Source organism: Myotis lucifugus, unplaced genomic scaffold (genome assembly GCF_000147115.1).
Source record: "Myotis lucifugus unplaced genomic scaffold, Myoluc2.0 scaffold_858, whole genome shotgun sequence".
NCBI lineage: Eukaryota > Metazoa > Chordata > Mammalia > Chiroptera > Vespertilionidae > Myotis > Myotis lucifugus.
This window is the reverse complement of record NW_005871906.1, coordinates 1-13976: the sequence shown is the minus strand read 5'-3', so window position 1 is coordinate 13976 and position 13976 is coordinate 1. Positions and strand designations below refer to the sequence as shown.

The 13976-nt window shown below is 45.2% G+C and overlaps 1 protein-coding gene across 1 annotated transcript; it reads left to right on the top strand.

The window, feature by feature from the left end:
• Positions 1–11543: 11543 nt before the first annotated feature.
• LOC102428251 (zinc finger protein OZF-like) lies at positions 11544–13972 on the top strand (the record flags this gene model as incomplete). Its single annotated transcript, XM_023747377.1, is given in 3 exon segments — positions 11544–11570; positions 12515–13949; positions 13951–13972. Coding segments are annotated over 2 exon segments (1443 nt in total), but the record flags the coding sequence as incomplete, so codon positions are not given.
• Positions 13973–13976: the final 4 nt, after the last annotated feature.

Sequence of the window (13976 nt, the reverse complement as noted above, 5' to 3'; positions counted from 1 at the left end):
AAGGGGCTGGGTGGAAAGGCACTAAGAGGGGGAGGGTGATGGGGGACATCTGTAACAGTATCAACAATCAAAAGAAACTTAAAAAAAGATTCCCTTTACTTCTAAAGATACCAATCCTCAAAAATCTTTCAAACATAAGTCCAAAAAACAGGAAGTAAGCAACCAATTTTATCTGTGCAGGATTCATATTATTGCTCTTCCCCAGGATTATTTCATTCATAATAATTCTTACTAGAATTTCTGTACAGGATCCTTGCAGATATCAGATTTTTTGAAATGTTCATTTTTAATTCAAATACTCAGAAATAAATGTTATCACATTTTGCATTTATTTTTGGCTATGGTCATAGTCTGTTTTTGTGTTTGTGTAACCAAACTGACCTTTTTCTTCTTATTATATTGCTATTTTAAGCAGTGCTGAATCAAACAAACTATGTAAATTGTCTATTTCATAGAGATATTTTAGTGTAAATAGAATTGATGGGTATAGGAAATATAAATATGTTTTTAAATGTGGTACTCAGCACCAAATTGCCTATGGCCAAAGTCAGAAGCAACTTAAACTTTAAGCAGCAATATAAGGATAATCACTGGTCATCTTCACAAACCTTGTGGATGGAAAATATTATTTTCCTCTTTTCACTTAAATTCCTTTTGCTACCAAGGACACTAAATATTTTTTACCTTTGTCATTGGTCACCTGTACATATGCCAAAAGTACTTTGTCCACTTTCAAATTAGTTTTCCTTGCCAATTTCAAAAAACTTCTCTGTAAAGTGCGGACTTTTTTTCTCTGATACACATACATTGCAAATATTTTGCTAGTATTTCTTCTTTTACCCTGCTAAGATTATTTTCTGACACACAGAGGGTTTGCATTTTTTATATTACTCAGTCAACTTCCAGAAATCTTGCTTTTGAAGGGTTTATAATCATTTAAAAAGTATAAATAGCCCTGGCTGGTTTGGCTCAGTGGACGGGGCATCAGCCTGGGTACTGAAGGGTCCTGGGTTCAATTTCAGTCAAGGGCACATGCCCGGGTTGCAGTCTCAATCCCTAGTGGGGGGGAGGTGCATGAGGCAGCCAATTAATGGTTCTCTCTCATCATTGATGTTTCTATCTCTCACTCTCTCTCTTCCTCTCTGAAATCAATAAGTAAAATTTTTTAAAAAGTATAAGTAGGCATTTGTGTTTTCTTCTAGTACTTTTCTCATTTTGTATACCTAATTTTTTAATCTGGAATTTATTTGGAGGTGATAAAAATCTAGCTAGTTTTCTCCAAATACTCAACAGATATTTCTCCACCATCTGTCACTGACCTTTTCCTCCAAACATGAAATGTGACCAGCATCGAGTTCTAAGTCTTACATATATTTGGATGTTTGGGCATTTTCCATTCTGTTCCAATCATTTATCTGTCTTTTCAGCTATAAGTAAACAACTGCTTTGTGGAAATCTATAGCACATGCTGATATCTAAAATGATAAACCTGTGCCTACTATACAAAAATTTTCTTAATCTCATCACAATGATAAATGATAACATGTAACTTGAAAATTTTAACCCATATCTATTTGCTTGTAAAATTGATCAACATAGCACACATTTTGAGAAACTGAAACTTCCTCAACAGGACCACAGGCATCTTCCCACTTCAAATTTCTTCCGAGGTCCCTCAATAAAGAACATAGGTGAGCCCTGATGTAGCCTGGTAGGTGGGCTTCGACCTCTGAACCAGGAGGTCACTCTTTGATTCAGGACAGGGCACAGGTCTGAGTGGTGGGCTCAATCCCCAGTGTGGGGCATGCAGGAGGCAGCTGATGAAACATTCTCAACATTGATGTTTTTATCTCTCTCCCTTCCTCTCTGAAATCAATAAAACATTTTAATAAAAACATAGGCATACATTGATATAAAGTGGTTATTGGATTTTATCCAAAGAACTTTTAACCTAGAGGTTGATCTATTTGGGGAATTATCTCTTTCATTATTCACTTTTCTATATGATGCAACATTATGGTATAAAATGTGTACATCAAATATAAAGTGCTATATATGCTCAATTTTGCTTCAATTATTGATATGTAGTTAAATCACTTAAAAGTTGCCAGTAAAGTGTTCTGTAAGAGGAATTATGACTGCGTCTTTATGTTTTTGTTTTTGCTGCTCATGAAGTTGGTCTGAGCGCCCGATCCCAGGTCAGGTGTCCACCAGGGAGGTGCTGCGGGGCCCCGGAGGGGAAGTCAGCCCTGCGCCCTGGCTGACAGGAGGGCTGATCTCCAGCTGCTGAGCCCAGGCAAGGGTGTGCCTCTCCCAGGCCCACCCACCTCCTCCCAGTGGACCCCGGGCCCCCAGCCTTGCAGTCCCTATTACCTGGCATTCTTGTCTCTTTCATTCACATCACTTATCCCCAAAGAGAGGATTAGCTGCAATCTCAACCGGTTGTTATCTCTGGCAGCTCTGTGGATCCCATGCAGACTTTTGTCTAGAAAGCAGGGATCTCTGAATTCCCTTCCACTGGACCCCTGGGTGGTAGCGCAGACTTCGGCCCCGCTGGTAGGAGTGCCCGCCATTCCACTGGTAGAGGAGTCCATGACCCCACTGGTAGGGGAGACCGTTGTCCCCCTGACAGTGGTTTTCTTGCCCCCCTTGGTAGGGAAGTCCACGACGCCACTGGTAGGGGAGACCTTCGTCCCACAGACAGGGGGGCTTTTATCCCCCTTTGTAGGGGAAACTTTGCCCCCCCTGATAGGGGGTTTCTTGCCCCCCTTGGTAGGGGAGTCCATGACCCCACTGGTAGGGGAGACCTTCGTCCCACAGACAGGTGGGGTTTTATCCTCCTTTGTAGGGGAAATTTTGCCCCCCCTGATAGGGGGTTTCTTGCCCCCCTTGGTAGGGGAGTCCATGACCCCACTGGTAGGGGAGACCTTCGTCCCACAGACAGGGGGGCTTTTATCCCCCTTTGTAGGGGAAACTTTGCCCCCCCTGATAGGGGGTTTCTTGCCCCCCTTGGTAGGGGAGTCCATGACCCCACTGGTAGGGGAGACCTTCGTCCCACAGACAGGGGGGGTTTTATCCCCCTTTGTAGGGGAAACTTTGCCCCCCCTGATAGGGGGTTTCTTGCCCCCCTTGGTAGGGGAGTCCATGACCCCACTGGTAGGGGAGACCTTCATCCCACAGTCAGGGGGGGTTTTATCCCCCTTTGTAGGGGAAACTTTGCCCCCCCTGATAGGGGGTTTCTTGCCCCCCTTGGTAGGGGAGTCCATGACCCCACTGGTAGGGGAGACCTTCATCCCACAGTCAGGGGGGGTTTTATCCCCCTTTGTAGGGGAAACTTTGCCCCCCCTGATAGGGGGTTTCTTGCCCCCCTTGGTAGGGGAGTCCATGTCCCCACTGGTAGGGGAGACCTTCATCCCACAGACAGGGGGTATTTTATCCCCCTTTGTAGGGGAAACGTTGCCCCCCCTTATAGTGGTTTTCTTGCCCTCCTTAGTAGGGGAGTCCATGACCTGACTGGTACGGGAGACCTTCGCTTCCACGCTGGCATTCTTCAGAAAAGAAAACACTTTCTTCATCATGGAGAGTCTAGGCTTCAGAGAAGCCTCACCTTCCCTTCACTTTTCACGCCTCCTGAACCCAAAACTAGCTCTCTAGCCAACCACCACCTGCCACAGCATTCCAGCAGGGCAGTTTGGCAGATGGGCAGTTGGGCAGTTGGGCAGTTTGGCAGTTGGGCAGTTGGGCAGTTGGGCAGTTGAGCATCTCCCAGCTCAGAATCATAGTAACCAAGCAACAGCCTCTGACATAACTGCCCATGTGCACAGAGTCTTGTGGTCAAGGGCAGCAAGAGCCCATGTGCAAAGCCCAAGCCTCTCAAATCTCTGGAGCTGCCTGTGGGCAGGTGTGGGTTCTGTTCAAACTTCCTGGGAGTTGGCCAAGTGTTTCCAGATGCTTGCAAATGTTACTCACCCCAGTGAAAAGGCAGTCTTTGCCTAAGACCAGGGCTAGGGTGGTGTGGAACTTCAGGATGCCCCAGAAAACTCCCCTTAACAAATCTCTAAATCTCCTTGTGACTCAGTTTATTTCTCTTCCTCATCCCTCCGGGCCCCAGCCAAGCTCCAGGGAATGTACCTGATGCAAGAACAGATGGATGTTTTCATGGCTTCAGAGATTGTGGCAATATGTGTCTGTAAGTGCAAATGTGTGGGAAACCAGTGCCTGTTCACCAGATGAAATAAAACCTCTTTCCACATGCCTCTTAATCCCCCTGTGGCCCACCTCTTACACTTACGTTTCCTTTCCCCCAAATAAATATTTAACCAATAATTTCGGAGCATGGTGTTAGTTTTTAAGAACTTTTTGTTAAAAAAGGGCAATTCACCTTCACAAACCACCTTTTCTCACCTAGTTTGAAAGGTCACTTTACTGTGCATTCGATTCTCAAGTTATGTTTTTAGTTTTGGGGTTTTCTGTTCTCATCCATCAATTGGTCTGCTTCTTTTTTGCATCCGTGATACCCCTGTAATAAACCCAGTTACAAACAAGGGGAGAGGAGCAGAGGGAAGGCCAAATTTCCTAGGCGTGTCTTTTGTGCAGCTTTGCCAGAGAACGGCAATTTAACACTCCCCAGGGCTATTCCCCTCAGAGGGCACGGGGAGGGATCTGGCCCGGGGAAGAGTAGATGCATGCCCAGTCAAGTCTCCATGAAATAGGGAAGGTACTTGACTGTCAGTAACACCTGGGAACAGGTCATTGGTTACAATAGGTGTGGCCACTGCAAGTGTGAGAAGATGTGAGACACTTACCTCCTAAACAAAGGAGTTCTCTTTCTTGCTAGGCCCACGCTCCTGGCCTGCGGGACTCTCGTGCTCCTGCTTTTGCCCACAGAGCCCAAGGCCGTGTGGAGCCCACACACAATGGACTAATGGACTGCAACTAAGCTGATGTCATGCAGGACCCAGCTCCTCCAGGGGAAGGAAACTCTGGACACTGGCTCTGCTTTAAGCCCTGCTGAGTCCCCAGCTGCACATTTTCCAGGTCTGGATTAAGGGATACGGGACTTGGCAAACCCAGGGATGTCAATCACTCCTCCCCCAGTGTGAGTCTCAGACATTTGTTGTTCTCCAGATATTGTAAGGACCCGACTTCAAGCACCCAGTTGGGAAGGGGATACCCACTTCCACTGATAACACTCTGTGGTGACTTTAGGTCTCTGAGTGTGTAAGGGCTGCCAGGCACCTCCCCTGAGCTTGTCAGGTTTAGTATGTGGTCACTTTTTTGTTCACACTTGACCTGTTAAGTCTTTGTTTATTGTCTACTTTCTCCCAACTAGAATATGCCATCCGTGAGAAAACTAATCATTTTCTTCACTATTTATCTGCACTCTGAACTCCTGTTGTACCATCTTTCTGCATGAAGTCAAGAACTCAAACGCTATAGGCCCAGCTGAGGCAGACCAGCTCCAGGCTGGTTCCTGTTCCCTAAAAGTTATGCCTGGGACATCCTGTATGAAGACAGAACAAGGCATGATTTTGCTTACAAGTGTTGGAAGAAAACGTGATGGCCCACAATCACTTTGTTGTTGTTGAGGCAAATCAACACTATTCATTTTTCAAATGTCTTTATTGATTTCTTAGAGAGAAAGGGAGAGGAAGAAACATCAATGATGAGAGAGAATCATTGAATAGCTGCCTCCAGCATTCCCCCTACTGGGATGGAGCCCCCAACCTGGGTATGTGCCTTGAGCTGGAATCAAACCAGCAGTATGTTGGTTGATGGGTACACAACCAACCACTGAGCCCCACCAGCTGTGCACACTATTATTTTTTATTGCTGACTCTATTATAGATGTTACCAATTTCTTCCATACTCTTCCCCTCTTTTCTCACATTACTGCATATGTCCATGGCCTATATATATATATATATATATATATATACACACACACACACACACACACACACACACACACACACACACACATATACACACAGTGGGGCCTTGACTTACGAGTGTCCCAACTAACGAGTTTTTCGAGATACGAGCCGTCTCTCGGCCGATTTTTTGCTTTGAGTTCCGACCTAAAATTCGGGTTACGAGCCAGCTTCAGATACCCCACGCTAGTTGGTGCAGCGAACGTCACAGTGAACGCCACATCAACCCAGCATCACGTGTCTCACTCGTTCACAATTGATTTGACATACGAGTAATTTGAGTTACGAGCTCCGTCACGGAACGAATTAAACTTGTAAGTCAAGGCCCCACTGTACTTTGTTTAAAATATTTTTGTTGATTTTAGAGAGTGGAAGGGAGAGGGAGAGATAAAAGCATCAATGTTAACATAGAATTGCTGATTAGTTGCCTCGTGCATGACTCCACCCACACACTGGGAATTGAGCCTGCAACCCATGTATGTGCCCTGACCAGGAAAAGAAGCAGTATCACATGACCTCATCATTTATAAAATATAATGAACAGCATAAATTGATGAACAAAAATAGATTCAGAAACATAGAAGCGTCAAACAGACTCAAACTTGAGAGGGAAGTCAGGGAAGGGAGGGGTTAAGGGATCAACCAAAAGACTTATATGCATTTATATAAGCATAAACTATGGACACAGACAGACACTATGGGGGTAAGGTCATGTGCTGAATGGGGGAAAAAGGAGTTATATGTAATACTTTAAACAAGAAATAATTTAAAAAATAAAAATAATTTAAACAAGAAATAATTTAAAAAATAAAAATAAAATGAACAACTGAGCTATACCAGCTAGGCCACATTATTTTAAAATTTACAAAAATACATATTATTTTTATTGTTGATAGAATTATTGATGTCTCCCATTTCCCCCCTTTGTATATATTCTTTGGTGGGTCTCTTGCATTCCTCCCACCTTCTTCCCCTCAGAGATCTGTTAGTCTGCTCTAGTTAGCCAGGCCTCTGGTCCCATTTAGTCCCTCCCCAGCCATCACTCTCTCTGCCACAACACTTTTATTCACCTAATCAGTGGTCGGCAAACAGGCTTGGCAAACCGCGGCTCGCGAACCACATGTGGCTCTTTGGCCCCTTGAGTGTGGCTCTTTGGCCCCTTGAGTGTGGCTCTTCCACAAAATACCGACTTCTACGCATGGCCAGGAAGTTTCAATCGAACTGTACAGGAGCGTCTCCACATGGTAGTTAGTGGAAGAATCACAGTAAAGGGGCCAAAGAACAGCATGTGGCTTGTGAGCCCCGGTTTGCCCACCACGGATAACTCATTGGCTGGGATGCCAGTACTACATTGGGTGGTTGACAAAACTACATTAGCCAGAAGGAACTGCACTCCTGTGGGAGGCACTAAAGGGCATTTTGGTGTCTGTGCATCCGTTTAGGGTGGAACTTCCACCTTTCTCCTTGTGGTGGACATTTTAACCTATCAGGTCTTTGTTCACAGATTCACAGGCTTCAGGGCGCTTGTGGTGAGGACGAGGAGGCCTGGGAGGCAGCGTGCCTGCTGTGCGGGGTGTGTCTGAGGCTCCTTGAGCCCAACAGCCCGAGATGTGTGTCCTCGTGCCTCCCGAACTCCTCTCTGCTCACAGCAGCCTGACCCCATTTCACCCTCCAGCCTTGGGGACCTGCACCTCTCAGGTCCCGCCGCCCAGGTCCCAGCGCTCAGAATGGTGAGTCCCTCATGGGTGACACATGGTTGATGGGGGAAGAGGGTGAAAGGCTGTAGTGCTGCCTTGTGTTATGCCCAGATTTCAAGGACGCCCCCCCCCTCCAGAACCACCAGGGAGCACCGAGTCCGATGTAAAAGCATAGAGTCTTTTATTCAAGCTAGCTTGGTCTCTCTGCCTCCATTACTGGATGCAAGAGAGGCCGGAGTCTTGGAAGAACAAAGAATTTATAGGGCTTGGGGTCGGGGTGTGGGGGCACACTCTGACCACTGATTTGGCCGATTCCAGTTGGTTGAGTGAGGGCCAGGGGCTAGTGACACAAGAGCAGGGGGTTAGTGTCGCAAGGGCAGGGTGCAGCTAGGGTCTGGTTACACAAAGACGGGGGGGGAGGGTGGATAGCATACTTTTGGCCTTGGGCTAGTTTCCCCCGCTTTCCCATTGGCCGAGATAAGGGCAGGCTGAGTAACTGATACATTCTGCGGCTTTTTCTTGAAAGAGGGGTTAAGGACACAGCTATCAGTCCTGTTCTGTCCTTTCATTCCCCCCTTGTCTTGGAACTTCCGGCTCAATCATGAGACGGACTGAACTATCAACTGAACTATTCCTATACACTCCTTGACAAATTGGACTAGTCTGTAAATAATGCAAGGGCCAAAAGTCAACAGCATCAGGAGGATTACAAGGGGTCCACCGAGGTCCGCTGTCTTCTTGAGGGTGATCTGCAGCAGGTGTGTCTAGTCAGAGATCACCTTCCAGTCAGGCTCCCTGCTGCCCTGGGTACAGAAGGAGCTGGGCTTGTGACCTGGCAGAGACATACTATAACAAATGGTCCGGTGGAAGGGAAAGAAAACATTTCAGTTTTAACAACCTCTATTGAAATAGGATTTTTCTCCTTAAAATTACCCCTCTGTTCATTAAAATACCAATTTATTTACCGTATTCAATTTGGCCAGATTGTTTGCATAAACACAACAAGAATGGTAACTGACTTTCTTTGCTGGAATTTCATGATTGAATCTTAATGTGCCCCGTAGGCCAGGAAGCCAAGCCATCCAGCTGCCATCAGGCCCACCTGCAGTATCTGCTGAGTTAGGTGAATCCCTCACCTGTAGCAACTCCACCTGAGCCCACACTCTAGGCTTTAAGTCCCATCTCAGTAGCCCTCCTACTCGTTGTGGCCCAGAGTGTGTGGGGGTTCTGCAGGGATGCAGAGGCATCCTTATTGTTCCCCTTCTACTCTGTCCAACCACCAGTGATGGTAGGGCATGGGCCTGACGCTCCAGCGCCAGCCATCTTCAGGGCTCCCAAGCAGGATACCAGGCTTTTCCAGTGGCACTCTTATTGGCTTCAAGTCTTCAGAGCTTAGACACGTTTCTTTAAAACATGATACTCCAGTCAAAGTTTCCGGTTAATAAAATCACTATTGAAAACCGGTCTTATTGATTTTCATGCAAAGAAATGTATTGCCATGACTTATTAAGCATTGCCAGATTTCAGAGGAATTATATAAGGAGAAAAACATACTGATCTGCTCTAGGATTTTCTGATTTTCCTTGCCAGTCCTTTTTCATGGATTTTTCAGAGTTATAACAAAATAGTAACTGTTATATTTCTTTTATCAGTTCCCCCTAACTACTTTGGTATAACTATTTACCCTCCTTTTAGGGAGGCAGAATGTAAATTATTTACTCTCTCTGGCTTACTGGCCTGTACTATTTGATTAATTTCCTTTTAATATTTCTCTTTTCCTTTTTATCACGTACACAACCTTTATAAATTTTATACTTTCAAACCAGACTTTAAATCGTCTCTCCATGTCCTTCAAAAATTCATAACCATGCCTCAGATCTTCTATTCCAACAGGCCTTTCCTAGTTTTCTACAGTTGAGATTTGTACTACTCCTGACATGGGCATGGTCACTCAGGTCTGAAAGACAGTATACAAGCTGCTAACTGTTAGCTGTTTCTCAATAGAGACCCAAACCTGATGGGTATTTTTCTTTGCCCAGTTGGGCACTTGCCCTCTTGGCAGCCAGACACCCTCTACTCTTGGGGTTCACCCCACAGTCATTCAGCCTTCAGCCTTAAATATTTTTTTGTAGACTTCCATATTTACGTGAATAAATATTTATACCTAAGTAGACATATAAACATTAAATAAACCCACATTTACACCTTATCAGTGAACAAGTATTTTACAGTCTTGGGAATTTTGGCAGATAACAGGAACACTGCCCAAGTCCCCTGATGGGGGCCTGACAAGAACAGATGTGGGGGCCTTTGGCTGGAGGGTATAAAGTCTCCATTCTTCCTCTCTCAGCACTGCTAAGGACAGGATCATTGGAGAGGTCTCTTCACCTAGGCAAGGCTGTGCTGAGCCATCTGGGGAAAAAGTGGTTTCTGCTTCCATTAGAGGGACCAGGTCAACTGGTAAATATAGGAATTCATGAACCACCTGATGGCCGCCTAACTGACATCGGTGGGGGCGGCAGAACAGTCTGCAGCTGTGGTACCGGTAGCTCCAATCATGGTGACTTCCTGTCCTGAGAGGGGAGCTACCTTCTGAGTAACTACCGAGTGCTCTGTCACTGTATCAATCATAAAGTTCACAGTCTGGCCCCTGATCTTCATTTTGACCATCGGCTCATGGGGGCCCAGTTGGAAAAAGCCCAGTCTGTCCTAGTCAGAGTCAGCTGTTGCCAGTCCAAGGAGGTCTGCCTCAGGTGGCTCTGGCCAATAGCGGCTGGGTGGTTTGGATGGCCTTGCCAGCTTCTTCTGGCCTGCTACTAAACTTTACTCTGTCCCTTACACACGCAGAACTGGACCCAAGGCAGCGAGGTTTGAGCAATTTTAAAATTCCTTAACATACATTTTATCATTCATGTTGCAGGGAGGGACCGGGTTGGCTCCTCCTGAATAAAAGAACTAATCAAAATAAGGCTTATTTTCTAACTTCATTTGTCCCTGGGTGTGGACAACAAATGACACTAATCAGATTGACATAAACGATTTAACCTTTGTTTAGGGAGACAAATGCAAAGCATTTACTCCCAAGCGTCATTGGTTTAGGGAAGATAGGATTTCTGACACACTGGTTGATTGGAATGAGGTAGCATTCATCAGTGTTACCCAGTCTTGTAAATCTCCACTGGCATGGGTAAGGAAGAAGGGAAAGAGAGAACTAGATTATGGAGGTGGTGAACTATATTTTTGGAAAAGATGGTGATTAGGAAAAAAATTTAAACATGCCAAGATATATTTGAATTACCTTTGAAGTTGTGCCTCTGGGAATGAAGCTGTGTGAGAGAAGTGTTGCTCAAGGAACTATGTGCAGTAGATTGTGAAAAGTGATGGCCTCAACACCCTGGGATTGGGGTCAAGAGGGTGATTTGTGATGCCATGTTTTTGGTGTCTTAGAGGAACAATCGTAGGGACATTAAGGCTATTTCCTGAGAAGATCAGTATCAAATCACTCACACTCTCTCTATGGCCAACATCCCTCTCTAGCCTATGCTTTTGACTCCCACTGTATTATAAGAGGCAGTGTGGCATACATGGGAGGTCCAGAGCTCAGGTATCTTCTATCTGTCAACTGTCTTAGTTGTTGTGGGAAGAAAAATATCAGCAGGAAAATAAGAAGACAGTGGCTTTCATGGGATGAAGACCTGGTATTTTCTCTGATGTGTAGTGTGAAAAGAGCGATGGGTGTGGAGGGTGGCGAGTATGACAGACTTACAATCTTAGGAGTGAATCTGATCATGGGCTGTACTGTCCCCATTATGACAGGATGTAAATTTTGAGGACGTGGCCATTGCCTTCTCTCAGGAGGAGTGGGGGCTCCTTGATGAGGCTCAGAGACTTCTGTACTGCGATGTGATGCAGGAAGTTTTTGCCCTTGTATCATCTGTAGGTAAGACCTTCACATTCTCCCAGTGTCCTGAGGTGATGCCCTCTCTTCCTTTATTCCTCAGCCGTAGCCAGAACATTGCCTCTGCTAATTTTTCCCGCTTTCCTGTCAAACGTGCTGTGGCTCCCAGGGATGAGCTGGATGGGGAACCCTGAGCAAAGGACTCCATGAACATCACTAACACCCGTAACCTCAAAAAGTGCAAGAAGTGTTAGGGAGTCAGGAGTTTTGCATTGAGCTTAATGGGTCCCAGCTTGCACTTTCTCTTCTTGGGAGGCTTACAGTGTCTGCATGCATGGCTTCAACTTCTGCACTCTTTCTCTAGGTAAGGGTTCTTTGTGGCAGCTTGTGTCATGTTATGGTCTTTATTTACATGAACCATGGGCTGTTCTTGTAAGGCCCCCATTCAATTCTTTGTTATATTTTCTTCCCTGAATAATATAGCAAGCTGTGTTGCTCTGGCCAAGTGCTGACTGCTCACTTCTTCATCACCTATTTCTCTGCATTGGTGCCACTACAGTATTCTGCAACATTGACTTGCACATGTGTTATGACATGCACATACATGCTAAGTAATCCTCAAAACCAGCTACTCTTTTATTGAATTTTACTTGGAATAAGATGGAGCCAAAACCTTGCACAGCTTGTCCCAGTCCCCAGCAGGCAAGCTGTGCTGAATTTTGTTAGTTGAAAGATTAGCTGGAGATCCATATTCTAATCCATGTGGTGCTTGCCATGTTTGTGTCATATTTCTGCTGAGGCCTTCCTATTTTGTGATCTTCATTAGCCCAGAAAGTCACAAGAGCCTCTTGTTAATCCTTCCTGCACATCTCATATTTTCAGACAATTGCATGGAACCAATTTGTGTGTGTAACACACTCTTGTAACCAGACTTCCCCCTGTCACCACATTCAACATTCATTTCCTCACCATTTCTCACTTTTCAGGTTGTTGGCATAAAATGGAAGATGAGGAGGCCTGTTCTGATGACAGTGTATCTATACGAGGAGAGTCACAAGTAAGGGCATCTAAGAAAGCTGCAGATACCCAGAAGACCCATCTGTGTAAGCGCTGTTTCTCTGTGTTACAACATATTTTTCACCTGACTGGGTCACATGCAGCATACTTTGAGCAGAAAGCCTTCTGTACTGATGCATGTCTTGGAGACTTCTATTTTAGTGCAAACCCTCACCAGGAACAGAGGAATGAATGTGGGGAGGAGCCCTGGAAACAAGCTATGGTCAGGGCATCCTATGTGAGCAGGTGCAGCGTCTACTTATCTTCGGTGCCTTCAACCAGCAGGGAGGTTGGGGAAGACTTGCAATGCAACTCAGAGCTTCCCCAGCACCAGGCCATTCTCAAAACTGAGGAGCTACCCTTTGGCAGTGAGATTTCACAGGAATTTCTTGATAAAAAAAGTCATCACCAGTCGGGTGACTGTGAAAATGCTGCCAGCCACAACCTAAAAGTTGTTCAATGTCAGGGTGCATATTCTGGAGAAATGATTTATGAGTGTAACAAATGTAGGAACATCATTGGATATAAGAGAGTTCACCCTAGAGAACAGCCCTATCTGTGTAGTGAATGTGGGAAGTCCTTTCATCGAAGGGCTCACCTCACTGTACACCTCAGAGTTCACACTGGAGAGAAGCCATATGAGTGTACTGAATGTGGAAAGTCCTTCAGTGAAAGAGGTACACTCATTAAACACCAGAGAGTTCACGCTGGAGAGAAGCCATATGAGTGTACTGAATGTGGGAAGTCTTTTAGCCAAAAATCTAACCTTATTAGACATCTCAGAGTTCACACTGGAGAGAAGCCATATGAATGTACTGAATGTGGAAAATTCTTCAGTGAAAGAAGTACACTCATGAAACACCAGAGTGTTCACACTGGAGAGAAGCCATATGTGTGTACTGAATGTTGGAAGTCTTTTCGCAAAAAATCTGAGCTTATTAATCATCTGAGAGTTCACACTGGAGAGAAGCCGTATGCGTGTACTGAGTGTGGAAAGTCTTTTTGTGAAAAATCTAAGCTTATTAAACATCTGAGAGTTCACAGTGGAGAGAACCCACATGAGTGTACTGAATGTGGGAAGTCTTTTAGCCAAAAATCTAACCTTATTAGACATCTCAGAGTTCACACTGGAGAGAAGCCATATGAATGTACTGAATGTGGAAAGTTCTTCAGTGAAAGAAGTACACTCATTAAACACCAGAGAGTTCACACTGGAGAGAAGCCATATGAGTGTACTGAATGTGGAAAGTTCTTCAGTGAAAGAAGTACACTCATTAAACACCAGAGAGTTCACACTGGAGAGAAGCCATATGAATGTACTGAATGTGGGAAATCCTTCCGTGTGAGGAGCACACTCATTAAACACCAGAGTTCACACCGGAGAGAAGCCGT